At 46.4% G+C, this 27,984-nt stretch overlaps 1 protein-coding gene across 1 annotated transcript; it reads left to right on the top strand.

The window, feature by feature from the left end:
* Positions 1–27,884, top strand: MAB21L4 (mab-21 like 4). Its single transcript, XM_069083391.1, has 5 exons — positions 1–751; positions 18,886–19,111; positions 23,525–23,678; positions 24,999–25,352; positions 27,239–27,884. The coding sequence occupies exons 1-5, from the start codon at positions 250–252 to the stop codon at positions 27,329–27,331; spliced, it is 1,329 nt and encodes a 442-aa protein (XP_068939492.1). The 5' UTR covers positions 1–249; the 3' UTR covers positions 27,332–27,884.
* The last annotated feature ends 100 nt before the right edge of the window (positions 27,885–27,984 follow it).

Genomic DNA, 27,984 nt, shown 5'->3' on the forward strand with positions numbered 1-27,984 from the left:
TGCCTTGGCCCTAGTTCAAGTATTTAATAGGGAAACACTGGGACTTGCTGTTTCCCTGGTATTTCTCTCGGTTGGCTGGTGGGGGCTCCGCCCCATTGTACCTGCTCCTCTCCCTGGTTCTCAGGAACCTTCCCCTCCCAGGTGCATTCAGGCTTTGCCCCACGAGAGAGCACAGCACAGACGCCCAGCTCCAGCTGGCCTCTGGCCCATCACTAGAGGAGAGTTTTGTTGGTGGTGTCTCTTGCCGCCATGGCAGTGAAGATCTCCCTGTGGCATCATTGCCTCCAAGCTATCCAGTCCCGAGAAACACCCAAGATCCAGGACTACCAGCGGGCTGAGAATGTCCTACTGACCATACTCGAGAGGGTCCAGGAGCTGGACTCCAGGTTTCGGGTGGATTACTCCAGGGACCTAGAGGCTTTCCAATTTGCCCTGCGTACCTCTGAGGATGACCTGATTATGGAAGTGCCCCTGTGGGTGGATTCTGACACCCTTTTGGTCCAAGAAGCAATAGACGGTCAGCTTGAGGGAAGAAGGATCCAGGAAAACCTCCCCAGCCCAGCTTCCTACACTCTGGGTGTCCCTCGGGATGCAGCTGGCTTAGAGAGATGGATGGCTGAGGATGTCTTCAGCCCATCTGAGAGCACTGAATGCCAAGGCTACATCCTGCCCCACAAAGTCCTCAGGCGGCTGAAGGACCTTCTTGTGGCTGCCATTGTCCACTGCAAGCACCACTGTCTCATCATGCCAGGTAGTGTGTGTGTGCGCGCGTGTGTGTGCGTGTGTGTGTGTGTGTGCAGAAATCTGGGGTGACTTTTTAGACGTTTCCATAGGACCTTAATCCTAGAGCTAGAAGGGGATTTGGAGAATAGCTGGTCCAATCCTCCTTTCTTCTTATGGATGAAGAACGTGAGCTCCAGAGATAAGTAAAGTAGCTCACCTAGGTCCTCCAGCAAGTGCCAGAGCCGGGATGTGAACCCAGCGCCTCTGTCCCAACTTCAGGGTCATTCCCACCATCTTTCACTACTTGAGTGTTCCTTGAACCTGCATCTTCTCAAACTATGGGCTCCTGGGGCTCAGTCCAGGTGGAGCTCCAGACAGCCCACACAGTGAGACTGTCACTAGCAGTACTTTGGTAGGGAGCTAGCCCCAGGGAAGGGCCTCTGCTGACAGAAGGGGCATTGAGGGCCAGCCTCCAGCCATAACAATGAACCGCCTTCTGGTCTGGGGAGAGTTACTCCATTCAGACCTCCATTTACTTTTGCTTTGGGGTGTGCGGCTGCTTCTCAGTCTAATCTGTGCCAAGCCATTGACGCTGTTAGGAAGGGAGGCGGATGACATGGGGAAAGTCTTCCTGACAGGGAGAGCTATCCAAAAGGAGAGGGGCTTCCTCCCTTCAGCAGGCATTGAAAAGGCTGTTTGACCAATTGTTGGCCATGGTGGAGTCAGCGTTCTGTCCGAGTTTTATAGGCTGGACAAGACAGCCTCTGGGGGCCCTTCCAACTCCAGGATTCTGGGAGTTTGCTTCTTTGAACCATGGTCTTTGGGGCTAACCACAGTCTCACTGTGTGCCATGCAGTGTGTCCTGGGGACACAAAGACAAATGATGATAGTAAAATAATCATAAAAATATTAATAACGGTATCATTCTTAACCTTTATACATTCGTGTATTAGCCTTTAGAACCTTATAGACATGATCTCTGGGACAGATTCTTTAGAGAGGATTTGCAAGGTCTTCGGGCAGGAAGGCAGCCAGGGATTTTGACCTCTGCTGTTAAAGGAAGTCCCAGGCAGACAAAATCACAGATCTTTGCAAGTGTCAAAGTAACCTGGCCATGGTTCAGTGCCTTTGGTTTTGACCTTAGGAAAGAAGTGTCCCAGAAAACAATGCCACGAGCCAAAAGAGGTGATGGGGTATTTGAGTAGGACCCCCCAGTGAGGAGGGACTCGGAGTCAGGAAGGAAAGAGCCATCTCATCATTCAAGTCCCTGAGAAACAGGTTTTTGTTGTTCTAACTCCCTTTTATTTTTGCTCTGCCATTTCTTCTAACACCTTCCTCCTCTCCTGCTCAATCCCACTGAGCCCTTCATGAGAATAAGCCAAACTGACACCCCTCTGCAGTCTCCACCTCTCTGATGTATTTCATGAAACCAGTAAAAGTCAAGGACTAACAATCATTCTATGCCCTAAGGCAGGGTCTTTAACCTGGGGGGCTGGAGCCAAGAAGATCTGAGTTCAAATCTGTCCTCAGACACTTATTAGCTGTGTGACCCTGGGCAAGTCATCACACTGCTGTTTGTCTCAGTTCTCTCAATTGTAAAATAAGGATAAGAATAACATAGGGTTGGGGTGAGGCTCCAATGGGATGTTGGTAGAGTTCTTAGCACCGTGCACACAGACCCAGGGGCTATGTAAATGCCTTTTCCTTTCCACCAACTTGTTTATTTATCTTTGATAACTTTCACTCTGATTGGTTTCCCTTGCAATCCTATGTGTTTTATTTTGTTCTTTGAAAAACGTGATTCGGAAAAGGGATGCATAGGTTTCACCAGACCGCCAAGCAGAACAGGAACAGGTTAAGAACTTGGGAGTGGAGGACACAGTCTAGGGGAACTGGACATCCTGGCCATCGGGGGGATGGGAGAAAGGGGAAGGGGAGAGGAGGGGAAGGCACAGGGCTTGAAAGAGAACTTGGATTTCTCTTTCACATTGGGAAAAGACAGGTAGAGCAAAGGAAGCCTCTAGCCCAGAGGCAGTGAGGAAAAACCAGTCTTCCTATCACCAGTGGTCTCCAGAGGGCTCGTGGGTCTTAGTTGGGGATGATGCCAAGCTCTTGACCACATCCTGAACGTCCACATTCTCAGAGAGGAACCTCTCCAGGATCTATCTCTCTCTCCTTTTCTCTTTGTTCGATAAGCCACCAAAGCACAAATCAATTCACACAGTCAGGAAAAACAGCCCCGCCGATTTGTCACCATTTGTCCTCCGAAAGCTAATGTACAAATCACCATGAGTTTCTATGAATCACCACAGTCCTGAGCTCTCTTCCTTGATGGCCAGCTCCTTCCACTGACTTGCTTGGAGAGCTATCCCACTGCGCGGTACTGATGGCTGCCACGTGTGGCCAAGGACAGAGATGAGTTTGGGGGGAGGTGAGGGAGGACTTTACCTCCTGTCTGGCTCAGCCATATGGGCTGTTGACAGAGGGCTGAAGGAATAATGAGAGCTAACAATTAGATTGCCCTCTAAGGTTTACAGACATTATCTCCCTGGAGCCTCCCAACAAGCGCTGGGGCTCGGTCAACACTCATGTGTTAGGTGCTGCTTATTGCAGGTCAGCACTGGGAGGAGGCCACTCTGGACATCATCCCTACTGTATGGAAGAGAAGCCGCCCAGTAACAGCAGCAGCCCGGGCTGGCGTTTGAGCCCAGGTCCTTGGCCTCTGGATGGGGCACGATCCATGCCCTTGTCTCTCCTACCTCCAGACCTAGCTCTCTTCCCACAACTCCCCCGCCTTGGCCTCTCTTTAAAAACTAAAGTTCTCTGGTCTCGTCCACTTGGCTCGATAGCCCAGAGCACCTTTATCTCAGACCTCCCACCTTTACCCATCAGACAAAAAAAAAAAAGACTCCTTGTCTCCGAGGAGATGTGGGGAGGTCTGGTCCAAGCCCACCTGGCTGGGGTGTGAGGAGGGTGACAGTGTAAAGCTTCAGGGTAAGATTCCAAGCATAGCACTCTGAAGCCTTCCTTAAAAGGCAAGGCAGCTTGCCGCTCAGGGCTCCAGTCCAGCCCCCTGATCACTTCCCCAGGGACCGGAACAACAAGTCTGACGCCTTGTGTGAGAGGCAGGTGGCAGCTGGGAGAGCCCTTGGAGCTTGGCCAGCCCTTGCCCTTTCCTGCCTCTCTGGACCAAAACTGCTGGGAAAGAAAACGGGCTTTGGTGCCTAGAGCCACCAGGCTCACCACCCTCATTGCACAGATGGCAAAACTGAGGTCCAGGAAGAGGAAGTAGACCGAGGCAGGGAAGGGCTCAGTTTGTGTGTGTATCTCAGGCAACTAGCATGGCCCAGCGAATGGAACAACAGAGTCGGAGGTGGGGAGAACTGAGTTCAAATTCTGTGACAGACACTAGCACCTGGCAACCTCAGTTTCCTCAACTGTGAAATGGGGATAATAATAGCTAATATCTCCCAGGGTGAGTGCAAGGATCAAATGATACAGCATTGGGAAAGCTCTTTGCCAGCTCCAAAGTGCTCTATCCATGCTGGCTGCCATGACTGCTATTGTTATAGGTACTTCAAATCCTTGCCAACTGCCTGAGTGATATGACTAATGTCACGTAGATAGCAAGCCCCAACCAAAGCTGTACATAAGGTCATAGCTCACACTGATGTAAAGCTTTAAGGTTTACGAAGCACTTACAGGCATTATCTCATTTGATTCACACAACAGCCCTGTAAGGCAGGTGCTAGAATTATTTCCATTTTATAGGAAATTGAGGAAAAGAAATTAAGTGACTTGCCCAGGGTCACATAGCTAATAAGTGTCTGGGGCAAGATTTGAACTCAAGTCTTCCTATTAGCTCCTAGTTAGGCCATAATAGGATGATGATATTGGCCCATAACATTGATTTCAGTGCTTCCGGGACTCAATGGATGTAGGATCTTGGACAAGTTTCTTGACCTCTCTAGGCACCAGATTCCTTACCTTAAAATGAATAAGTTGGGTTAATGTTCCTTCCAGATCTAAATCATCTTGGACTTCATTGTCCTCCCTCCATCGATGCTGATAACACCCTTCTATGACTGACTAGCCAGCCCTGATCTTGGAGACATGCAGAGGGTTGGGCCTGGACTGGCTGCTGGTGATTCATTCTTGGACCACGACAGCTTTTGAGCCCATCCTTTAGCTAAGCCTCCAAAGCAGGAGAATGAAGAAGACAGGAAAGGGCCAGACAAATTCAGAGAAGAGAGTTGGCCAATTTTCCTGGAGGGTTAGGTATGTGTAAGGGATGAGAGGCAGACACGGCCATGTTAGGGAGGGTCTCGAATGCCAGGCAAGGCAGTCTGGACTTTGCTGGACGTGGTCCACTCTCTAGACTGTCAGGTCCTGGAGGGCAGGGCCTGCTTTGTGCAGTGGAGTGCCCAGGCCTGAGCTTGGAGGCAGGGCGACTTGCTTACAAATTCTGTCTCTGCCGTTTACTAGCCCAGTGATCACAAGAAGGTCACTTAACTGCTCCGATGGTTAGTTTTTTTCATCTGTAAAGATAAATTAAAAACTGTGCTTTCTCCGCAGGGTTCTTATGGTGCTTATATGAGATGATGTCTGTGAAGTGCTTTGTAAATCTTCCAATAAGGTTGCAAGTGCCAGCTATGGGACCTGGCACAGAGCCTAGAACACTGTTATTGTGTTGTTTCAGTCATTTCTAACTCTGTGACTCCATTTGGGATTTTCTTGGCTGAGATACTGGAGTGGCTTACCATTTACTTCTCTAGCTCAATTTACAGATGTGGAAACTGAGGCAAAGTGACTTGCTCAAGGCCATATAGTTAGATATCTGAGGTCAGTTTTGAACTCAGGAGGATGAGTCTTCCTGACTCCAGGTCTGGCACTCCATCTGTTGCTGCCACTTAGGACACCCGAGACATTTAATGCATATTTGCTGAATTGGGTTGAGTTTGTTGGGCAGTGTAGAGCCATGAAGATTCTTAACCAGGGGGATGGCCCAACCAGACCTATGCTTCTGGAAGGTTGAACTAAGCTGTGTGTAGAAAATGGCAGCTCAATTCCCATCCAGGGAGGAGAGCTGCACTCCTGGGAAAGGGGGATGGTGGAAGAAATGGAAAGGGGAGAACAGATTTGAAGATTCAGAGACTGATTGAGCATGACAGAGGCCCCAGTCTGCAGACATCTCTGTCCCCCTCTGCTTACGCTGGCATCTCCATCAGTATCGCTGTTGAGGCAAAAGCTTTGTGCGTGATGCACAAAGACCTTTGTGGAAGGTCTCCTCGTGCTCCTGGTGCTGGACTGATCCTGCTGGGCCTGGAGCTCTTTCTGCTTTGTTCTTGAACTTGTTGGGATGTGCGCTCTACAACACATTCCTCTGGATGATCAGGAAGTGTTGATTGTTCCTAGTTCTGAGTAAGGCTTTTTTCTAGTGAAAAATCCAACTTTCTCATCATCTACACTGAGGTGGCGTTCTCTGTGGTGCCCTCAGCTCCACTCAAGAACATGAGATGGCAAGAGAAATGAATGAATGAGCTAGCAGATAATGAAGAAAACTTGGCAAAAACATTCTGCTAGTCTAGGTCGCCCAGTGGGTGGTGCACTGGACCCAGAGTCAGGGAGACCTAAATTCAAATTCTGCCTCAGAATTATTAACTGTATCACTCTGGCCAAGACACTTGGCCTCCCTCAGCCTCAGTTTCCTAATCTGTAAAATAGGGATAATAATAGTATCTGCTCTCCAGGGTTGCAGTAAGGGTAAAATGTGGTGACATATGTAAAGTGCTTTGCAAACCTTAAAATGTAATCTGTTAGCGAATATGAGGTAATTGAGCTTCTGAGGAGTCCAGTGACCTGGCCAAAGCCACACAACCTAAAACACACTCCCAGAGGGAATTTAGATCAAAAGCTTCCAGGGCTCTTCTCCCTAACACTTCTGTTGTAGAAGCAGAGAGAAGCATATGTCTCTTGCTGAGACCAGCGTGGTCAGCTTGGTGGGAAGGAAAAAGCCCTGGCAGCTTTGCTGCCTTCTGGAAGGTGGGGGACTCTAGAGAGAGAGGAGCTGTGTTTGGATGATACCATGATGCTCCTGCCTGTGTGACCTTGGGCTAGCTTTGGACCTTGGTCTCCTCATCTCCAAACTGAGGGGTTTGGACTCCATGGCAGCCAATGAGTGAATGCAAAAGTGAATGGACAAGTCCCCTTCCAGCTCCAATCTGCAGTCCTTTTGTGTTCTGGTGAACAGGATGTGTATTGAGAATATTTTCATTTTGTTAGACAAAATGATTTGCAATTCTAGTATCTCTAACTGCTGGTTCTCTGGAGTTGGGAATCTTGGAAGCGTCCGTAGCTTTCCCTGGCACAATTGAATATCTGGAAGTGGAAACAGCAACGACATCTCTTTACTTTCTTCCAAATTCTGCTTTTCCCTGTGTATATGCCCTACCTAGGCCATTCATGTGTGGGAATGATGACCTTCAGCTTGGAAGGGGTTTGGCGTGAGACAGTGAACAAGCCAAACAGCTTTCTTTAGAACAAAGCAAGGACTTGAAGTGAGGAGATGTGGGTTTGGATCCTGGCTCTAAGACCTATGAGCTGCAAGACCATCAGTGAGCCCCTTAAGCACACAGAACCTGTTTATTTATCTACAAAGGGGGACAACACTCCATATACTACTGATGTAAGCAAGGGTTCTCTCTAGGTCAGGGATAGGGAAACTTTGGTCTTGAGGTCACATGTGGCCCTCTAGGTCCTCAAGTGCAGCCCTTGGCTGACTCCAAACTTCACAGAAAAAATCCTCTTAATAAAAGGATTTGTTCTATAAAACTTGGACTCAGTCAAAAAGCCAAACCCAAGGACCTAGAAGGCCACATGTGTTCTCAAGGCCAAAGGTTCACCACTCCTACTCTAGATCTTAAAGTGCCATAGAAATGTGATTTGTTGTTCATACTGTTCAGTGGATAAAGGACTGGCCTTGGGGTAAAAAAAAAAACCTGGCTTACGTGCTGTTTCTAAGACATCCTGGCTGGGTCATCATGAACAAGTCACTTAACCTCTTGAAACCTGAGGCAACCCTCTGAGATGCTAAGTTATGGAAGAATGGCCAATTATAAAATGAAAAAGCATTTATTAAACAGTTACTAGTTGTCATTCACTTTGCTATGTTTGCTGGGGATTCAAGGAGAAAGATGGAGATGGTGTCTGATACCAAGGAACCCACCCAGCAAAGGGGGGTGGGGCAGAGGGGCAGTACAAGTAAGAGTTCAAGTGAAGGGTGGATAGAAAGGGCTGTAAGTCTTAAGATGGAGGGGAGGAGCAGATCTTAAGGCCCAGAGATATAAAGGGTAGAGAAATAGGGCAGATGGCAACACCCAGTGGTCCTCTTTCTCACCAAAAGAAAGATGCTTGACTTCCCCAAGTCATCCAAGCTTTCCTCTATATTACCCTATGGATGGGGGATGGAAAAAGACAGATGAAATGAATGAGATCCTCGTGGACCCCTTCCACTCAATCAGGCCATGAAATTTGAGCTACCCAGGGATCAAGTGAAAGGAAGGGATGGGGGAAGGGTTACCCGCTGCCCATCTACCCCTAAATGTTTGGTCAGAAGAGGTACAAAGAGAAGGGCTTGCTCATGGCTATTCTTGTCTGTTTTCCCTGAATGCCAATCTGTATCAGTGAAGGGAGTTTCACTACTAGAGCCCCTACATAGATGACACCACAGGTTCACACCCTTACCCAAACAAAAAAAATCACAAATAGAACCAGCTTCCAGCCTCTTCTTTGTCTCCACTCCCCTCTCTGACACCAAGGAAATAGATTTTCAAAATGGTCAAAATGTCTCTCTTCCCTGCATTTTCCTTTATTTGGAATGGGCCATACAAAGCAGCAAACATTTATCAAGTACCTAATATGTGACTGGTGCTAGCTGGAGATACAAGGAGAAAGCAAAACTGGGTCTTTTCCCCAAAGATTGCCCCGGATGGAAATGATAAACTTGCCAATTCATTCACTCCACAGGCCCTCACTGAGTGCTGACTAGGTACTAGACATCTGCATAGGCCTGGGCAAACCTGTATATGTCACTTGAGGGGAGAGAGAGAGAAAACACTAACAACTAAGGGAATCAGGGAGGCTTCCTGGAGGAGGCGGCACCTGCTCTGGGTTCTGAAGGGAGCTAGGGATTCTGAGAGGCACAAGGGAAGAAGGGAGAGCCTTCTAGGTAAAGGCAGGACATTCTCTAGGACCAGCAACGTCCCTCCTTGGTTTCCCTGAAGGGTGACCAACTATTCCCCTAGTTGGCTTTTTGCTCTCCAGCACACACCCGCTGCCTTCGCTCTGTTCCACCTTCTATTTCTATCAGAAACATCTCTAGCTCTTTACAAATCAGAAGCAGACACTCATGAAATACCTAAAGGTGCTTCCAGACCTTGGGTGGATGGATCAGCCCGAGGACAGGGGGTGTGTCCTTGGGGCTGAAATGCTATAATTAAAGGAGTCAACAGTGTGGAGCCAGAGAATTTAATTTCGCCCTTTCTACCTCCCTATTTCATGGAATCTTGTCATCAGAAGGGACCTTAGCAGTCTTCTAGCCTAACTCCTTAGCCCATATTTACTTTGACTTTAGGAGACTGTTTTCAGTAATGGCGAGCTCATCATCTCGTAAACAGTCCATTCAAATTCTAATTGTTAGAAAGGTTTTTCTTGGTATTGAGTTGAAATCCATAGCCATGAAACTTCCACCCACTGACTTTCATTTCTACTTTCTGGAAGTGAACAGAATCTGTCTAAGCTCTTTTTGGTGAAAAAACAAAATGAAACAAGAAAACAAAAAACCCTTCAGATATGTGAAGGTAGGTCAAAGGTGACTCTCCTCAGCCTATTCTTTTCCAGGGTCCTCCAGACACTTCTCATATAACCCTGCTTTGAGGATCTCCCTTAGCCCTCCTTGCTATCTTGGTCCTCATTTTCTGGAATCACACCCTCTTGAAATGTAGTGTCCAGAATAGGACACAGTCCTCTAGGTGTGAGCTGGCTAGATGAGAGCATAGTAGAGTTCTGTCGTCCTTACTGTGGACACTAGAATTCTGGTCCTCATATTCAAGAAATCTTTCTGAGAAGCCAAATCATAATGTTGATTCAGAATCTTGGAGTAGGAAGGAAAGGTCTTCTAGTTCAATTGTCTGGTATATAAGTGCTTAATAAATATTTATTTATGGCTTGACTTGATGTGAGAAAAAAATCCCTCCACATCACACTCAATAAGTGACCATCCAGCCTTTGATGATCTGCAGTGAGTAGGAACCTACTGCCTCGAGAAGGAAGAATCCATCAAGGAACAAATATTAAGAGTCTACTGTGTGCTAGTTCCCAGTAAGAAGCTATCTTCCTGCCCTTCCCACCCCACAACTGAGTTGAAGCTCCTTGAGAACAGGGAGCACTTCACTTTGTCTTTTCCCTAGCACCCAGCACAATGCCTGGGGTACACCAGGTGCTAAGTAAAAGCAAATTGATCCCAGTGAATAATATTTTGAATATGTTGTTGCAATCTTTTGGTCCAGATTTTATTTAACAATTATGAACCAATATTCATTAATGACGTTAGTCTGTAGTCCTCATTCTTGGCTTTATTCTTCTCTGACTCAGGTATCAGGACTATATTTGTTTAATTATATGAGCTTGGTAGAGCTTTTTCTTTCTCAATTTATTTTACAATAATTTGTGTAGAGTAAGTACTAATTGTTATTTAAAAGTTTCAATTAATTCTCCTTTAAATCTCTCTGTACCAAAGGAATACATGCTTATGGTAGACTGATTAGTTGTAGATACAAAGACAAAAATAAAGCAGATCCTACCCTTAAGGAGTTTACATTCTCTCAGAGGAAGCATCGAAAGTAAATACCAAGTAGTCACAAGTTTTTTGGAGGTGGGAAAGCAGGGAAGATGAGTAACTTTGGAGGTCAGGAAAGGTCTCACGCGGGAGGCAATTCTGTCAGCGGGTTCTAGATGAACCTAGAGAATCTAATGAGAAGGGATGAGGAAGGAGTGCATCCCAGGCATGCAGGTTACCTATGCACACAGGAGGAGCTGGAATGTCACATATGAGGAATGGGCAGATCAGTTTAGCTGGAATGTAGAGTGAGTGAAGGACAGTAAAATGTAATGAGCCTTCAGGTAAGCTAGAGCCAGGTTGTGAAAGGCTTTAAATGCCAAAGAGAGTTCCAGGACTTTGCATCAGTTCCTAGACATGGCAGAGGGCAATTAGGGGATCTGTCCTTGAGGGAACCCAGGCACCTCCTTGTAAGCGAGGCTTCCTTTTCTAGATGCTCAAAAATCATCTCTTGAGTGATTTGTTTGACCATACTCTCAGAATAGAAGTCAAGCCCACTAGCCCAAGGCTCCATCTTCTTCCTTTTGGGGAAATCTCTGCTCTTCTCTCCTCTTGTGGTCCCTCTCCCCTCTTCCGTAATCTTTCAGATGTCACTAGCAACAGCCCAGCAATCACAGTGGCCAGTTCTTTCAGTCACCAAGGACTTCATTCATCTGGACCATCTAAGTGCTTCTTATCTTGGGTATCAACTCCTGGTCACCCATTTTAGTTTGATCATTTTCAGGACAAAAGGTCATCTTGGCAAAGAAAACAGAAGCAAAATAATGGAGCACAAAATTTCATCCATCCCAAGTTCAGTCCCTGTTTTATCTTTACTCCTCTTTCCAGAAATACAGCTTTAAAAACAGGCACACCTCTTTTTTGTTTTCGTTAGCCTTCCTTGCTGGCTTTAACTCCTTAAATGAAAAAGAAAGCATTGACTAAATGCTTTCTATGAGCCAGGCACTGTGCTATCTGCTGAGGGTACAAATATAAGCGAGCAAGCAAGACTGTTCCTGCCCTCAAGGAGCTTATTGTACCTTTGAACCTATCAGGGAACACAATGCAGAGAAGGGAGCTGAGGCCAGGGAGGGGAGTTTGGTTCTAGTGAGGCAGAGGGATGGTGAGTTGATATGTATGACATGCCCTTTCCATAAGTAATGGCACCATTGACTGATTGCTGTGCTTAGGCGGAGAGGGTCAGTGTGTGCTGGGTGGGGCTGGGAGGTATGCATGTAGGGCATGTTGAGAGGGGAGGCAGATGCCAGCTGGACTGGGTGGACAGCTCGATGACCAGATGGGAGGTGGAGGTGAAATGCGATTTAGGGTCTGGGCTTTGCAATCACTGGGGCCCAGAGAAGGGAAGGGAAATGATTCACTCACATTCACCCAGCAAGTTAGAAGCAGACCAGGGGCTAACCCGAGCCTCTGAACTCTCAGGTTCAAGCAATGCCTTCTATACTAGTTTAACTTCTCTTCTAACCCTGATGTCTTCTGGATTTCAGAACTCACTATATGTATACAGCACTTGCTTGCTCATTGCCTGAAACTGGTCTAGAAACCAGAGCATTGTGGGTCACATCTGGGCACCCAGACCTTGCCTAGAACTTTACCTCAAGACCCTTCTACTCTCTAGTCCTAGCTGAAGACCCTCTCTCCTCTACCCCATCCCAGACACTGTCTCCTATCAGATTCCCAAAGTTGTATGATCAGCAAAGGTGCTAGGTTGGGTTGGTGAAGGCTTGCTGACACTGCACTGTCCCAGAAAACTGGTGTCCCCTCCCATGGACCCAAGTGAAGAGCCAGGATCCAGCCTCAGGTTTCTGGGGAGCAGCTGGAATGGAAGTCAAGAATGGGAGGGACTAGAGCTCATGCCGGGGCAGAGGGTGTTCCTGCTGAGCCTGGCACGTAGGGCTTGGGAGGGATGCAAGGGTGTCTCCTATGCATCCCCATACAATGTGAGTGCTTCATCCTCCAGGATTCCATTAAACCCTGGTGCCACTGGCCCAGGTGCTCACCCCTGAACAGGCATCTCTAGGGACAGGAAAGGAAGGGGGATCTCATCTGGAATAGTTCAGGTAGGCAGCTCTGAGCACAATAATATTAGCTGACATTTGGAGAGCTCTTAAGGGTTTGTAAAACAAATCCAGCCCCCAATCTGCTATCCTACATGGCTATGGCTTTCCTTACCTAGTTTGGGTGCATCTTGCATGAGGACCCTGGAACATTAGAGTTGACCTGGCATTAGTACCTCTAGATATGTGCCACTCCCCCCCCCTCCCACCAGGATGGAACAGGAGTAGTTGTTGCAGGATGCCATTGGAAATGAGGAGCCTTGAACCCCCTCCCCCCCACCCCAGTGCTAACCTGTGCTGGTGCAATCCAAGACTCTGGGGGCAGCCCTAGGACAGGTGCCCCAGGTGCAATGATTCGAGACCCAGCGATGAGCCCTACGGGCATGGAGGATGTAGTTTTTGGCTGTGGAAGGGAGCTCTTGAGATTCTAGACACCTTTCTTGGTATTATTTCCTTGCCAGGGGCTTTTATTTGCTTTTAATGTCATGTGGATTGCTTTTCCCTGGGGGGTTAATGCATGTATTTTTATTAAAATGATTGTTTACCTGAGCCCTCAGGCTCTGAGCAATCCATTGCAACTGATTTGGAACCTAGATCAAGCCGAACTTGCCCTGAGAGTGTGGCTACTGCCCCTCCAAATACAGACTGGATCTACCAGCTCCCTTCCCACTATCTGATGGCTACAAATATCCAAGTGGGAGTCCTGGTATAGACAGGTGCCCTCACCCAAGACTGATGCTAAAGAGCCCAGTCGGGGGGCATCTCCCTTCTACGTCAGTGTGCCTCAGTTGGCCTACTGTCCTGCTATGAAACTTTGACAATTATTTTAAACTCTCAAGGAAAGTGGAAGGAAATGTATTTCTGAGGAACGTGGTGATTAGCAGGCCAAGATGATACACCAAGACACCCAACAGAGCTGTTGACTTGGATAGTGGAAAACATCCACACCTGTAAGACCAAGGAGAGCGAGCGGGTCAAAATGACGAATGGATTCAAGTTTGATGTAGGAGCACAGACTCTAGAGGGCTGGAGGGGCCATCAGAGGCCATCTGGTGCAATCTAGTATTAAGCACCTCCTGTATACCTCACTCTATGTGCACCACTGGGAGAAATCCAGGAAGTTTAATGAAGACGGGAAGTATAGCCATGCCCCACTGGGGCAAAGAGGGAACAAGGTAGGGAAAGAGGGAAGGTATTGAGAGAGGCATGGCTGCTGGGGGATCATTCTCCAAAACACCTTGAGTTTTCTTTGCTGATGTTGAACCCATTGCTGCTGAGGATAGAGGCTGGAGGAAGGGAGAAAGGATTTAGCAACTGGTGGGGAGAAAGTGCGCCTTGGAAGGATCTCTGTTTTCCTTAAATTGTGGGTCTGTGAGGCACAGCCCCAGGCACTGTGACTTAGTTGCAGTTTTGGTGAAAGGTTTGGTGTCTTATATGGGGATTCCTTGCTGCAGAGTCACAGAGGAATTCTTGATAGAAGAAATATGTGAGTCAGGCTTTAAAGAAGAGATCAGTATCTAACAAATGGAATCAGGAGTAGGGCGTCATTTCAGGAGCATGGAAAAGAGTAAGTCACAAATGGAGCCTGGAAAGTGTGGGGACATGTAGAGAAGAGAGAACAGAGTTGACTTTGGCTGCAGTATCTAGTACACAGAAGGGAGTGGCAGGTGGCCAGACTTCAAAGGATAGGGTGGCAGCAGCTTGGGGAGAGCTTGCTGCTGGCATCCTGAGCCAGCACGGTGTACTAGATAGAGTGTCGGACCTAGGAAGCCCTGGCTCTGCCTCCCACCTCTTATGATCATTAACTGTGTGATCCTGGATGTCACCTCTCTGAGACTCAGTTTCCTCACTTGTCAAATGGTTATGAGAAGAGCGCAGACATTGTAGGTCTGCTGGGAGGTGGGCAAAAGCCTTGGAGAGCTAGGCAAGTGTGAGTTATTATTAACAGGCATTCTCTAACATAAATGTACAGGTTGGATTACTGGAAAAAACCAAAACAGGCATTATTTGGGAGATCTGTCTGTGTGAATGTTTCTGAATATTTCCCCCAATGTCTAGCAGATGACATACCTTACATCCCCAGCCAAGATTAATTATGTCTAACAATAGCCTATTAAGTTTTTGTTTATCCGGGCATTAATCATAAGAGTCGGTGTGGTAGACTGCTGGTTAGGAAGCTGGCTCTGAAGCCAGGAAGTACTGCCTATGGCATGGACTGGATGTGTGACCCCGGGCCAGCCACTGAACCTCAGATTCCTCATTTTCCTCAGTAAAATGAAGATAATAACACCTGCCACACAAGGTTGTTGTGAGGAGCAAATGAGATAATTGTAAAAGAGCTTATCTCAGTGCTTGGCACATAGTAGGTGCTTAATGAATTCTTCCTTCCTCCCTCCCTCCCTTCCTCCCTTCTTACTTCCCTCCCTCCCTTCCCTTCTTCCCTCCCTCTTTCCTTTCCTCCCTCCCTCCTTTCCTTCCTCCCTCCCTCCCTCCTTCCTTCCCTCCCTCCCTTCCTTAACAGAGGTCCAGGGCATTGATCTCTATCTATGAGTAGAAGGTCCCATTCCAATGGGCTTTGGGACTCAGGTTACACACACACACACACACACACACACACACACACACACACACAAATTCAAGGTAACTTGGGGGTGAGTAAGAAGGTACTAGCCAGTGGGGGAAGGATCAGGAAAGAGGAACAGCAGATTCAAATGGTTCTCAATGAATGAAAATGACAACAACTATACTTAGGTATCATCCTTTGCATGACTTATCTCATTTGGTTGTCACAACAGCTCTGGGAGGTCAGAGGATCAAGTATAATTATTTCTGTGTCACAAATAAGAAAACTGGGGCTCAGAGAGGTCAGGTCATTTTGCCAGGCTCACATAGCTAGCAAGTGTCTGAGGCAGGGATTCAAATATGAAAGGGCACCTCTACTTCTAGTGGCCGTCTAGTGGCTCATCTGGGAAAAGAAACGTCAATCAACATGTATTTATTAAGTACCTACTGTGTGAGAGGCACTCTGTGCTGGGTACTGAAGATACACAGAACAAAATCAGTCCCTGCCCTGGGAAAGGCAACCCTAAGGCAAAATAATCTATTGATGTTCAGTCGTTCCTTCTTCACATGCCAAAGCGCAAGCATCTGCCCTGCTTCTTTGGAACGCACCCAACTCAAATGAACAAACCTTTATTAAGTGCCTACTATGCACAAGGTTCTCCCTGAAAGGGGTGGGGGTGGGATTAAGGCCAACAAACAGAGGAAGAATGTTTTCATTTAGTCACCACCAGAAGAAAAATCCATTAATTAATCGGGAGGAAGGATACCCAGGCTCCTTTGGGAACATTCCATGACTAACAGGACAAGAAAGGTAAACTAATGAGTTCAGAAAAAACAACACCTCAAAAAGGAGCTCTGGGAAGTTTCAACTTCAGAGAAAAACAAGGCAAAAAAGACTGTGCAAAGGATACTGTACAAGTTGGCTTTGATTTGAGGCCAAGGAGAAACCGATAGCCATCTCCATCATGGCTGACATGGTGGCTGTTAGTAATCCCCATCCAGATCAGACTTTTATACATCAATGGTTTCATGATTCACAGAACCCAGTATAGCTCCTGGAACATAGGTAAGGACTTAATAGGTGTTGTAACTGAATAAAATCTCAACCACTTGGGTTTTCCCTCCATTGGTACAAATCTTATCCTATCTATGCCTTTTCATCCTTCATGTTTATTGTCCTTTGCCTCCCATGATTCCTCCATTAAAAGTCTACCTGGGAACCTGTCTCAAGTTCTTTCAGTGATCTGTGGGTACCAATGAGGCCTCAGTCTGTTAATCTGTTGTCTTTTATGCTCCTTCCATGACTGATCCACCTCTTTGTCCATTCATTTATGCCACAAATACTTCCCTATATGTCATTTCTCACATAGAGTTGAAGCTCCTTGAGGGCAAGAACTGTTTCATTTTTATCTTTGCATCTCTAGCACCTGATACAGTGCCTGGCACCAAGTCATTAAGTAAGAACTTAATGAATTCTTATTGATTGATTGCACCCATGTTAGAACAAAATATCCCTCCCTGGTCACCACTGCCTTACCTGTCTTCCTCATTAGGACTTAAGTTCCATGAACGAATAGAATGTCTATTTGTTTAAAAAAAATCTGTGTTGCCACCGCTTAGTGGCTGACTGACTGACACATAGTAAACACTTAATAAGTATTTTTCATTCATTAATTTTTTTTTTACTTTATTCCTTCACTCACTGATTCTTTTGTTGTGGGTAATATTCCATAGCCAGCTTATGGGCCACTGTGGACTTCTCCATTGTCCTTTGGGTGACCTTCCTTGCTGATTCTTCTGAGATGGTGGTGGTGTTTGTGAGTAACAGCCATAGAGCATCATACAGCTTCTTACTAATAGCGACATCTAGCCTACAGTATGCTCATGAGAACACCACGATGGTTCTGGTTACTAATCAGTTTGGATAATTACCAGAACTGTACGCCATGATGCTGACACTCTGAACTGATGATACCCAGAGAATGTTAGAGGCAAAGACTGGTTATCATAACATCAGGGTTGGTTTTATCAGGAAAAGATAAACTATCCTCCTAATAGATAAGTGGACCAAGGAGATGAACCATCACTTCTCAAAAGAATTGCAAATGATTGGCAGTCATTTGAAAGAATTCCCCAAATCACTAATAATAAAAGAATGCAAATCAAAATAACCCTGAGGTTTCACCTAATGTTTGGCATATTGGCAAAGAGGACAAAGAATGGAAATAGTACTGTTGGAGAGGTTATGGAAAGAGGGAACCCTAATGCACTGTTAGTGGAGCTGTGAATTGACCCAACCATTCAGGAAAGCAACTTAGAATTATTTAAATAAAGCAGTTAAAATGTCCATACTCTTTGGCCCAGAGATTCTACTGTTAGGCAAATATCCCAAGGAGCTCAGAGACTACAAGGAAGGTTCTTTGTACATTAAGATATTTATAGGAGCATTTTTTTTGTGGTGACAAAGAACTGGAACAAAATTGGATTTTAGGCCAAAAGAGGCTAATCAAATTTGTGATGCATGAAGTTAGTAAGAAAGGGTAAGCATGATGAATACTGAGATACATGGAAAGACTTGTATGAACTGAGGAAAGTGATGAAAGAAGAACCAGAAAGCAATATCCACAAGGACTATAGTAATGGAAATGGAAAAAACAACCACCACAATACAAGTGAAATTCAATGGTACAAAGAGTATAAAGACCAAGTAGGGCCCCAAGGAAGAAAGATGAGAAGAACCTGCCCTTGGCTCCTTAGCACTTACTCTTTTTTTGATGTGTTTGTTGATTGGTTCTGCTGACATTTCTCCCCACTCCCCCCACCCCCATTCCTTAATACAAAACAAAACAAAAAACCCTTTGTTATAAGGGATAAGTTTCTGAGAAGGAGGAGAAGGGGTACTGGGGAAATGTAGACAATATTGAAACAAAAATGAACTTTCTTTTGAGAAAAAAAATAGAGGAATGACTATAGTAGATTGGAAAAGGACCAAACTTAAGGGTTGGATGGATGTGAAACTGTAAAAGGTAGGAAAGAAAGAAAGAAAAGGGAAGAAAAAGAGAAAGAAAGGGAGAGAAAGAAAAAGAGAAGGGAAGAGAAAGAAAGAAAAAAAGGTGAAGAGAGAAACAAAGGAAGGAAGAAATAAAAGAACGGAGAGGGGGAAGAAAGAAAGGAAGAGAGGGAGGAGAAACTAAGGAAGGAGGAAAGAAAGAAAAAAGAAAGGAAAGTACTAGAAGGAGAAAAAAGGAAGACAAATTCTGAGTATTGTAACAAATAAACAATTTCTGGTCTCAGAGAATAGAAAACAGGGCTGCTTCTTCCAGAAAAAAAGGTGGGGATCTATAGATACAGAATCTTGCATACCTTGCCAGAAATCACTCTATAAGTAGCTTTTGCTTGTGTTTCTGTGGATTATTTTTCTTTGTTTTAAGGAAGGTTAGTTTTGGGGATGGAGGAGTATACATAGAAATGACTACGATATATAAAGGGCATCAATGAAATGGGCACACAGGTGTGTGTGTGTGTGTGTGTGTGTGTGTGTGTGTGTGTGTGTGTGTGTGTGTGTGTGTGTGTGTGTGTGTGTGTAAAAGAATCCTTTACATTTCGGGATGCCCATTATTGTTCATTTCTGGTGCCGGCCCCTTGTTCCAGGTTCCCTGAATGCAGGGAATTTAAAGGAAGATGATCTCCACATGTCCTTACTGGTGTCCAGTGGTTGGAGAATGATCCGGTTTAACATCATTCCTGTGGTGAAGAAGAACCACAAAATTCTTCACCTTCAAAGGAAACACCTGGCCCAGGGCTTCCCAGACGGCAGCTTGGAGAAAGTTCAACGCCAAGGAGCCGATCTCATACCTTCAAGTTCCCATCATTGGCGGTAAACGCAGTTCTACTATCTTTCTATCCCTCTCATCTCCTGTTTCCCAGGGCACAGAGACATCCTGGAAGAAGGCAGCAGGGGACATGGGGGTGGGAGGTTCTTTTTTTCTTTCTCTTCCCTTCTCTTTGTCTTTCTTTCTCTCCCTTCCTTTCTTTCTCTCTCTTTCTTCCCTTTTCTTAGCACACATCTGGAACTACCCAGGCAGAGCAATGGGTAGAGAGAGAACTGGTCATGGGATCAAAAATACCTGAGTTCTAATCTGGCTTCAGACAGTTATCAACTGTATGAAATTGAGCAAGTTACTTATCCTCTACCTGCCTCAGTTTCCTTCTCTGTGAAATAAGACTAATAATAGCACCTGCCTACCATGGTTGTTGTGAGCCTCATGAGATGACAGACGTAAAGCACTTTGCCACTTTAAATCTCTATATAAACATTATCTACCCTTATTTTCCTGAGACAAGCAGTCATCTTATCATGGGTGCAAATGGTCATTTAGGCTCTGTCCAATCTGTGGCTCCTTGTCCAAAGCATTTGAGATAGAACTGAGTCCTGTGGGGTGAATGGGGTGTAGTGGCCCCCAGTGTTGGCTCCTTACGAAGCTGTTGGGAAGGGGGAGTAAGACCATCAGAGACCACATTAACCAGCAGGAGATATATCTGTGCCAGGTTCCTCACTCACTGGGCAGTTTCCGCACCTGGGGACATCTAGGGCTTCTCAAGGCTGGCTTGCCAAAGGGATCACAATGATTAGGTCCCATTCCAGGACATTAACATAATTATCATTTGCATTCATGTGACCCTTTTCATTTGGGGTTCTCAGAGCACTTCAAAAATATTCATTAAACTGGCCACACCCCTGAGAGGCAGATCCCCATTATTCTCCTCACCAGATGAGGAAGCCCAGATAAAGGGGTGTTATCTATCTTGTCCAAGGCCATGAAGTAAACCAGTGGCAAATTTCAGGTTGGAATTCAAGATCTACTTAGAGAAAGATGCAGATTAATACAAAAGTCTCCATTTATCCTGTTTTATTTTTCATCCTAAAGTTGCATGGGCTGGGGAACCTGCAGCCTTAAGGCCACATGTAGCCTTCTAAATCCTTAAGTGTGGCCTTTTGACTGAATCCAGATTTTACAGAACAAAATGGTAAAATTTGCATTCACTCAAAAGATTGCCCTTAAGGATTTAGAAGGCCACATGTGGCATCAAGTTCCCCACCCCTGTAACCTAAGGAAAGCAACATTAAGGGAAGTATGACTTCCATTCTCGAGGACGTGACAGTTCCCCATCCTCTTCTAACCTCGTTAGAGCCCCTCGGGAAGAGTTTGCTCAGTTTTGGGCACAGTGCTCGCTTGGCACAGGGATGGTGTTTCATGATTGTCCATTGAGTCATTGAGTGATTGCCTGAGATTCACAGTTTAGGGAGGACATTGAGAAGATGGAAACTACTGAGAAGGGTGGCCAACATATGGAATGTTGCAATGACCTGCCATGTTTAGGGGCATTGGAGAAGCTGAGTCCTCTAGGGTGAAGACTCAAGTGGATGAGGAGGCATGGTAGGTGTCTGAGAGTATTTGAAGGGCTGCTGTGCTTGGCAGAAGCTGGATGGTCACTGAAAAGATGCCTATTTGGCTGGGTGTCAGGAAAAACCTTCCTGGCCATTAGAGGTGCTGGAGTGGAATGAATGCCTTGGGAGAGAGAGGGGCCAACCAGAGTTGGGTTTTAGGCGTCTCTTCCTTGAAGGTGGCTTCAGGCCCTAATAGCTTTTTTTCTTTTTTCCTGGAAATCAGAAATACCTGTTCTTCCTCCTTCTTTCTCACTCTCAGGACTTTTTAGGTTTGCCCATCCGTATAAGCCCTGAGCTTTCAGCCTGCGCCAAGGACTGTGGCCAGAACTTTCCTCTGCTAGCTGGCTCCTGGTGGGTGTTCTTCCCAGGAACAGCCTCCGTCGTCAGTGATGAGTAACACTTCTGGGTGGGTAAGGAGAGGCAGGAAACTGCAACCAGTGACTGAAGGGAGACGTTGAGCTGACCCACTATCCTGAAACTAAAAGGGAGATGTGAGGAGGATGTGGGATTAGATGAGCTCAAAGGTCACTGGCAACTATGGGATCTGAGAGACACGTGGGCTGCCATTCGTGAAATGACAGTGTGTAAGCAGAGCTTTTCTTGTTAATACCAGTGATTTAATGATAGTGACTTGGAAGATTAAGTCACATCATCCAAGGACCCATTAAAGGAACTGGAAATAATACACGTACACTGGAAAGATGGACTACCTCGGAGTCACAACCTGAGCTCAAATTCCGGCTTTGCCACTAGCTGGGGACCTTGGGGAAATCAAATGAATAAATACAACATACACAAAATAGATAAGAAACAAGGTAGTTTGAGAGATGGGCAGTTTGGTGGCACTGGGCTTGGGATCAGGAAGACTCATCTTCATGAGTTCAAACCTGGATGACTAGTTGGGTGACCCTGCGCAAAGCACTCAACCCTGTTTGCCTCAGTTTCCTCATCTGTGAAATGAGTTGAAAAAAGAAATGGTAAACCAGTCCAGTGTCTTTGGCAAGAAAACTCCAAATGGGGTAACAAAGAGTCAGATTGCAATGACTGAACAAGTTGGAGACAGAGGAATCAGGACTTGGGGATGGACCAGGGAAAGTGTCATGTAGAAAGTGGGGCTTGATCAAGGAGATGACTTTCTGGGGCAGAGGAGGGGAGCAAGTGCACTTCTCAAGCATGGGGGATAGGGTGGGCAAAAGTGTGGAGACCTGAGAGAGTAGCAGGTGTGAGGGAACGAGAATGGGTCCATCTGAGTGCAGCAAGGACAGGACTGTGTGCCAACTTGGGAGGGGCAGGTTGGGGCAGGCTATGAGGGGCTTTAGAGCTGAGCAGAAGAGTTTATGGTTTATCAGTCAATCAACACACGTGTATGTTTCACGGATTGTACTAAGCATGGAGCACACAAAGAAAACACTGGGCCAGGTTGTGAAGAGCTTTACATGCCAAAGAGAGGAGTAAATATTTGATCCTAGAGGGAAGAGAGCACCATTGGAGTTCACTGTGTAGAGAGAGGGGGTCGACATGGACAGATCCGGGATTTAGCAAAGTCACTGTGGCAGCTGTGTGGAGGCTGAATGGGAGGGAGGTGAGATGTGAGAGGCAGGCAGGCCATTTCCAAGGCTGTTGAGTTAGCCTAGGTGAGAGGTGCTAGGGGCCTGAGCTAGCATGGTGGCATTTTAATGGAGATAACATGAAGGCAGAAATGCAAAGACTTGGTGATTAGTTGGATACATGGGGTGAGTGCAAGTAAGGAGTGGAGAATGACAGCGAAGTTTCAGGCCTGAGAGGCGGAGGGTGCCCTCCACAGTAACAGGGAAGTGTGCAAGAGGGGAGGATTTTGGGGAAAGACCTTAAGTTCTGTTTAGGACACGTTTAGTCAATAAAGAGGTCTCTGAAACATCTGGTGAAGTATCAGAGAAGGGTTGGAGGTGCATGAGACAGGCTAGGGCTGGACTTATGGGTCTGTGAGTCCTCAGCATTCTCCGTATATTACTCGGTACCGTGCAATCGCCAAGAGAGCACTGGGCAGAAACGGGAGCATTCTAATGGACTAGAATGCATCTGGGGGCTGTCTAGGAGTTATCATGACTTTTTGTCCATAGCTGTGATTCCATTGTCACTGGGAACCCTTCATCTGCAAATTCTCCCTTTGATGCAAATCCAAAACTTGACTGTAGCTCACATGCTCAGGGAATTGGCTGGGACATTGAGACATCAAGTAACTTACCCAAGATTATGCAGTCAATAAGTATCAGAAGAGATTCTGTGAATCTGCTCCTCTTGCTGCCTCTATTGATAAGAGTTAACAAAAAGCATCCATCTTTTCTTTCCCAGCTTCCAAAAAATGTGCTATGAAGGCATCTTGCATGCATACTCTTTGTGCCCCCCCCCCTTTTTCTGGAGGGGGAAGGCAGGACAATTGGGGTTAAGTGACTTGCCCAACGTCACATGGCTAGTAATTGTCTGAGACTGGATTTGAACTCAGGTCCTCCTGACTCCAGGGCCAGTACTCTATTCACTGTGCCACCTAGCCTCCTCTGTGCCCCTTTTTAAAACATAGTTTTTTTTTCTTCTAAAGTCACATCAAATTATTTTGGAGACTTTACCTCTGAAACCATAGCCCAGTCAGGCATGCCTTCAGAAGACAGATATCTGACCTCTTTCATCCAGTGTGGCCAGTCTTTTCTCTTTGATTTCTCTGTGTGAATTGTTTGAGCTCTCATTTACCTATTCAGGTGCTTTATGGGAACGGTGGAAATAAAATATAATGTTAAGGGACCTCTTCGTGGATATTTCCCAAGATTCCCAGCTACAGGAACACTTTGGATTTTTATTTATCTTTAGGATCTCCACGGACAACCTCGTTACCAAACTCCTCAGCATCGTGGGTTCCCTCCAAGGCTACCGTCTGGACAGCCTCTCCATCTTGGATAGGGTCAACAACGAGAGCTGGCGAGAGGGAGGGAAGAAGGCTGGCCTCACGTTTGACCAGCTGAAGGTCAGTGCTTGGGGTCATCACGTGCTCTTGAGGCATGGATCATGTCCTTGGATTCCCTTTTCACTTCCTCTGAAACCCCTGTCAGTTCTAGACCTGTGAACAATATGGTTCTGGGCCAGAGCAAAGACCCAGGGCTGGCTGGGCTGTGTAAAACTGTCTCTCTATGGCTCTTTTAATGATAGGAAGACCAAATGATCAATAATCAAGCAGCAGCCATTTATTGAGTGCACACTACGTACCATACACAAGAAGACAAAGACAGGAGTATGAGTGTTGATGCTGTCAAAGAGTGTCCCTGCTCTTGGAAAGACAATGTGCAAGTCAATATAGCGGAGAGAGGAAAAGGTACGAGACAGCCAAGAGCCAGAGGACGGGAAGGGCTTGAGGCCAGAGAGGGCTTCCATGAGGGGCTTTTCCTGGCTTCCTTCAAGACAGGCTGTGAAGTTGCAGCTGGTCTGGTGGGGCTGGTGTGTGCGTGATGAGGAGTAATGGATGACAAGGCTGGACAGATCCCTAGAGGGCAAGGTTATAAAGGGCTTAGAAGCCAAGTAGGAGTTTGGAAAGGTCTTTGGCAGAAGCTGGGATTGAAGCTGCATATGGAAGGAATCCAGGGATGCTAAGAAGTCAAGGTGAGGAGGGAGAGCATTCCAGGCATGGGGAGCAGCCAGTGCAAAGACCTGTGGGAAACTGAATTTGAGAGAGATAGCAAGAAGGCGGGATGCTAGTGAATATGGAGGGAAGTAAAGTATGAGGCTGGAAAGACAGAGAGGACCAGGTTATAAAGGTCTTTGAAAGCCAAAAGGGAGGAATTTATATTTGATCCTATAGGGAATAAGTTTATTGGAATTATTATTCTTCCGATACAAATTATTTCTATAGGAACCATTGGAGTTTATTGAGTAAGAAAGTGAGATGACTAGACCTGAGCTTTAGGGAAAAACCACTTTGGCAGCTCTGGAGAGGATGCATTGGAGTGAGGAGGAGGGGAAGGGATGGGCAGGCTAGGGCAGTGATCCAGCTCAGAGGGGCTGAGAGCTGGAGCTGGGGGGCTGTGCGTGGGGAGAAGGGGACAGCTGCAAGAGATGCTAGGGAGGCTGAGTGAGGGACCTCACAATGTTAAGCTCCACTATAAGAACCTCGGCCCTGTGACCTAACCCCCAAGGTCCAGGGCTCCCTCCCTCCCTCATCTCTAGACAGGCCAGTGGACAGGTCTGGGGGTCCTGGACTCAGGCTTGTTTTTGAGGGATCTCCTACAACCTCTTTCCCTGCTCCTCTCTGGCCCTTGGCTTTGGGTCCTAATGGATGCTTTGGTTCCCACAGATGGTGCTGCTATGGGCCACTGAACTCTTCCCTTCCCCAGAAGACTGGAGCGACCTGGAGGGCTCCGTGTACCGGCTGCTGGTGGTCCTGCTCTGCTGCCTGGCCACCAAAAACCTGCCTCACTTCCTCTTCCCCCAGCACAACCTTCTCCAAGGCCAAGGTCTTGACCTGAACTCTCTGTATCAACAAGTTGAAACATTTGCCAGCCAGCCAGAGCTGTTCCTTAAGATCCACGTGACCCACCTGTTCCCCAGCCCCCCGAGGATAGACAATGGCATCAAGGCTTTCCTGCAGCTGCCTGCCAACAACCACATCTACTGGGATACTGCTTATTTTGATGTTCTCCTGGATAAGGTAGGCACCTTCCACCATGCCCACCAACATGGAGGGCAGGGTCACTGGCCTTGACTTGCTTCATATTCCCAGCTCCTAGCACCGTGCCCTGGCACATAGTCAGCCCTCAACAAATGCTTGATTGAGTGGGAGACAAGGATGGCTTCTTTATATAAACTCCTATAACAGCAGTGGTGGGTAATTGAAACTTCTCTGAAATGCTCACCCCCCCCCAAATATTTTTCGCTGCTACCTTAATTAAAAAATTAAACCTCTAGAATTAAAAAAAAGCAAAAAATGCATTCTAGTATATAAGTAGAACATGAAAAGCAGATTGCGTCCGGAGCCCTGAATCTCTGTTCCAGATGGATTTAACACTCAACTTTCAGAGCAGCCCTGCTTGTCTGTGCCTCCTGAACTTTCTTCTTTTCTCTTCTGTGCAATGAAAAAGAAGTTTCAATGGCCCTCATGTTCTCTCTTCTTTGTGGCTGTACCTCTCCCTTAGTCTCTCCTCTCTTTAAAAAAACACCACCTATGGAAGTAAATGATGATTGCAGCTAGCCTCACATTTATATAGCACTTTATGGTTTTCCCGACTCCACCTCCAAAGTCACCTAACTGCTTTTACTATATTAGCCATTTCTGAAAGTGTGTTGTCTTGCACCGTGCTTGGGCAGGATGCTTCATCACTAGTCCTCTGGAGTCATGATGGGTCCTGGCTTCAACCTGAGTTCTTCAGTCTTTATCGTACTATTGCTACTGTTTCATTTTGTATCAGTTCATATAAGTCTTTCCAGGATTCTCTGAAATTGTCCTTTTTTACACGGTGGTATGATGATATTCCATGAAATTCATATCCCATAATAGAAACAGATAGGGGGCACCATGGTACACAGAGCTCTGGGCTTGAAGTTAGGTAGACCTAAGTTCAAATCCAACCTCAGACACTTACTAGCTATGTGATCCTGGGCAAGTCATTTATTCTCTATTTCCCTCAGTTTACTCAACTGTAAGATGGGAATAATAATAGTATCTCCCACACAGGGTTATTATGAGGACAAAGTGAGATAATATTTGTAAAACATGCCAGTACGGTGCCTGGCAGGTGCTGCCTACATGCTTACTTCCCTTCCCACAATTTTTTCAGCCACTTCCCAACTGAAAGGCACTCGTTTCATTGCCAGTTCTTTGCCACTGCCAAAGCAATCTCCAGGCCAGCCCTCTGTGTCCATGTGCACATCCCTTCCTGGCCCTCTCAACCAGAATGGGGATTTTGGTTTCATTTTTGTCGTTGGATTGTTTTTGCCTTGATGCCCCTGGAGTCCGGCATAGAACCTTGCACATGTCAGGCACCCAATAAATACATCTCAATTGAATGGAAGGAAATCCTCCTCAGGTGTTTCATCGTGTTCTGCTCTTGACCTTGAGCTTTAGCAGGCTGCACGGACCCGGAAGCAGGCCTGAGCCAGCTGGGGGAGAGTCTATGTCTGCAGATTCAGGACCTGGGCTCTGTGGGGGTCCCTCACCAGATCAGTTGGGGGGGGGGTGAGGACTTTTTTTAATACATCAGTTCTTGAGTCAGAGAAGTCTTATGGTCTGCCTTCATGGTGGGACCACCCCACTGACAAAATGAGGCAGCCTTCAGGTCCTGGAGCCAGGCAGCATGGCATGACCAGGAATCACTGCTGAACCTGGAGACCTGGGGCTTATTTTTCCACTCCTATAACTTGGTGAAGTGTAACCACACTCCTGAGCCTGTCCTCCCAGACTCACAGAAGCTTCGGTCCAAAAGGACAGTGTGTGTCCTCTTGCTTGGGTGAGAGATGTCACGAGCTCTGCCTGAGTGGGAGGGCATACACATACAAAGACACTGTCTGTCCTTCTCCTCACCCTCTTCTCCTCTTTAGTTCCAGGTCTACAACATTCAAGATGAAGATCGAATTTCAGCGATGCAAAATATCTTCTTGAAGACCAAGAAATTAGAGAATTCTGCAAGTTGAGAGGCACTGATTTTTTTTTTATCCCTGAGAGGTTACTGACTTTTTGGTCATAAGGTCATAAGGTCTTTGGGCCTTTATAGGGATCTCCCTCCCCTGGATACTCTTCATTCCTTCTCTGTGTCCTCAGACATTGCCTCAGAGCACCGTGGGACAAGAGGGGAGGGGAATGGCATCAGCTTTCTGGAAGATCTTGGCATCCCACTTGTTCTCCCAGAATGTGGGAGGTGATGGGCTGTGTATGAAGTTCAGACATGGTGGATCAATGTCTCAGTATTGGGATTTCCCACTGTGACCTAGTCCACCAGAATGGGTGCTGCCATTACCATATTCTGTTACACGAAAGCATGGTCTTTGGTCTCTAGGGTTAGAGTTCAGATTTGCTGCTTTTATTTATCCTTATAGAGATTCGGGGCCAACACCCACACCCACACCCACACAAACATACCCACCATTGACAATGGGTATGTGAGAATGAAAGGGAGTTCTCAGGTGACTTTTTAGCAATGAAATGTGATGTATTTAATCTAAAATAAATAAGTACCAATGTATGGGATCTGTGGATGGAACAAGCTTCTGGTTTTCTTTTAAGCATTTACCTTTTCCTCTTCTGAGTTTTGACTTCTGGAATGTAGAGGAATGCCCCCATACTCTCC

Source organism: Petaurus breviceps, unplaced genomic scaffold (genome assembly GCF_028583685.1).
Source record: "Petaurus breviceps papuanus isolate PSGF00001 unplaced genomic scaffold, PetGlider_PUasm1.0 173, whole genome shotgun sequence".
NCBI classification, from domain to species: domain Eukaryota; kingdom Metazoa; phylum Chordata; class Mammalia; order Diprotodontia; family Petauridae; genus Petaurus; species Petaurus breviceps.

What these genes read in the sequence shown, in the direction of transcription:
- MAB21L4 (XM_069083391.1), top strand. Translation starts at nt 250, where the DNA reads ATGGCAGTGAAGATCTCCCTGTGGCATCATTGCCTCCAAGCTATCCAG. An exon ending in CCACTGTCTCATCATGCCAG is followed by an intron (nt 752 to 18,885) that starts GTAGTGTGTGTG and finishes CCCTTGTTCCAG; the next exon opens with GTTCCCTGAATGCAGGGAAT. An exon ending in TCACGTTTGACCAGCTGAAG is followed by an intron (nt 23,679 to 24,998) that starts GTCAGTGCTTGG and finishes TGGTTCCCACAG; the next exon opens with ATGGTGCTGCTATGGGCCAC.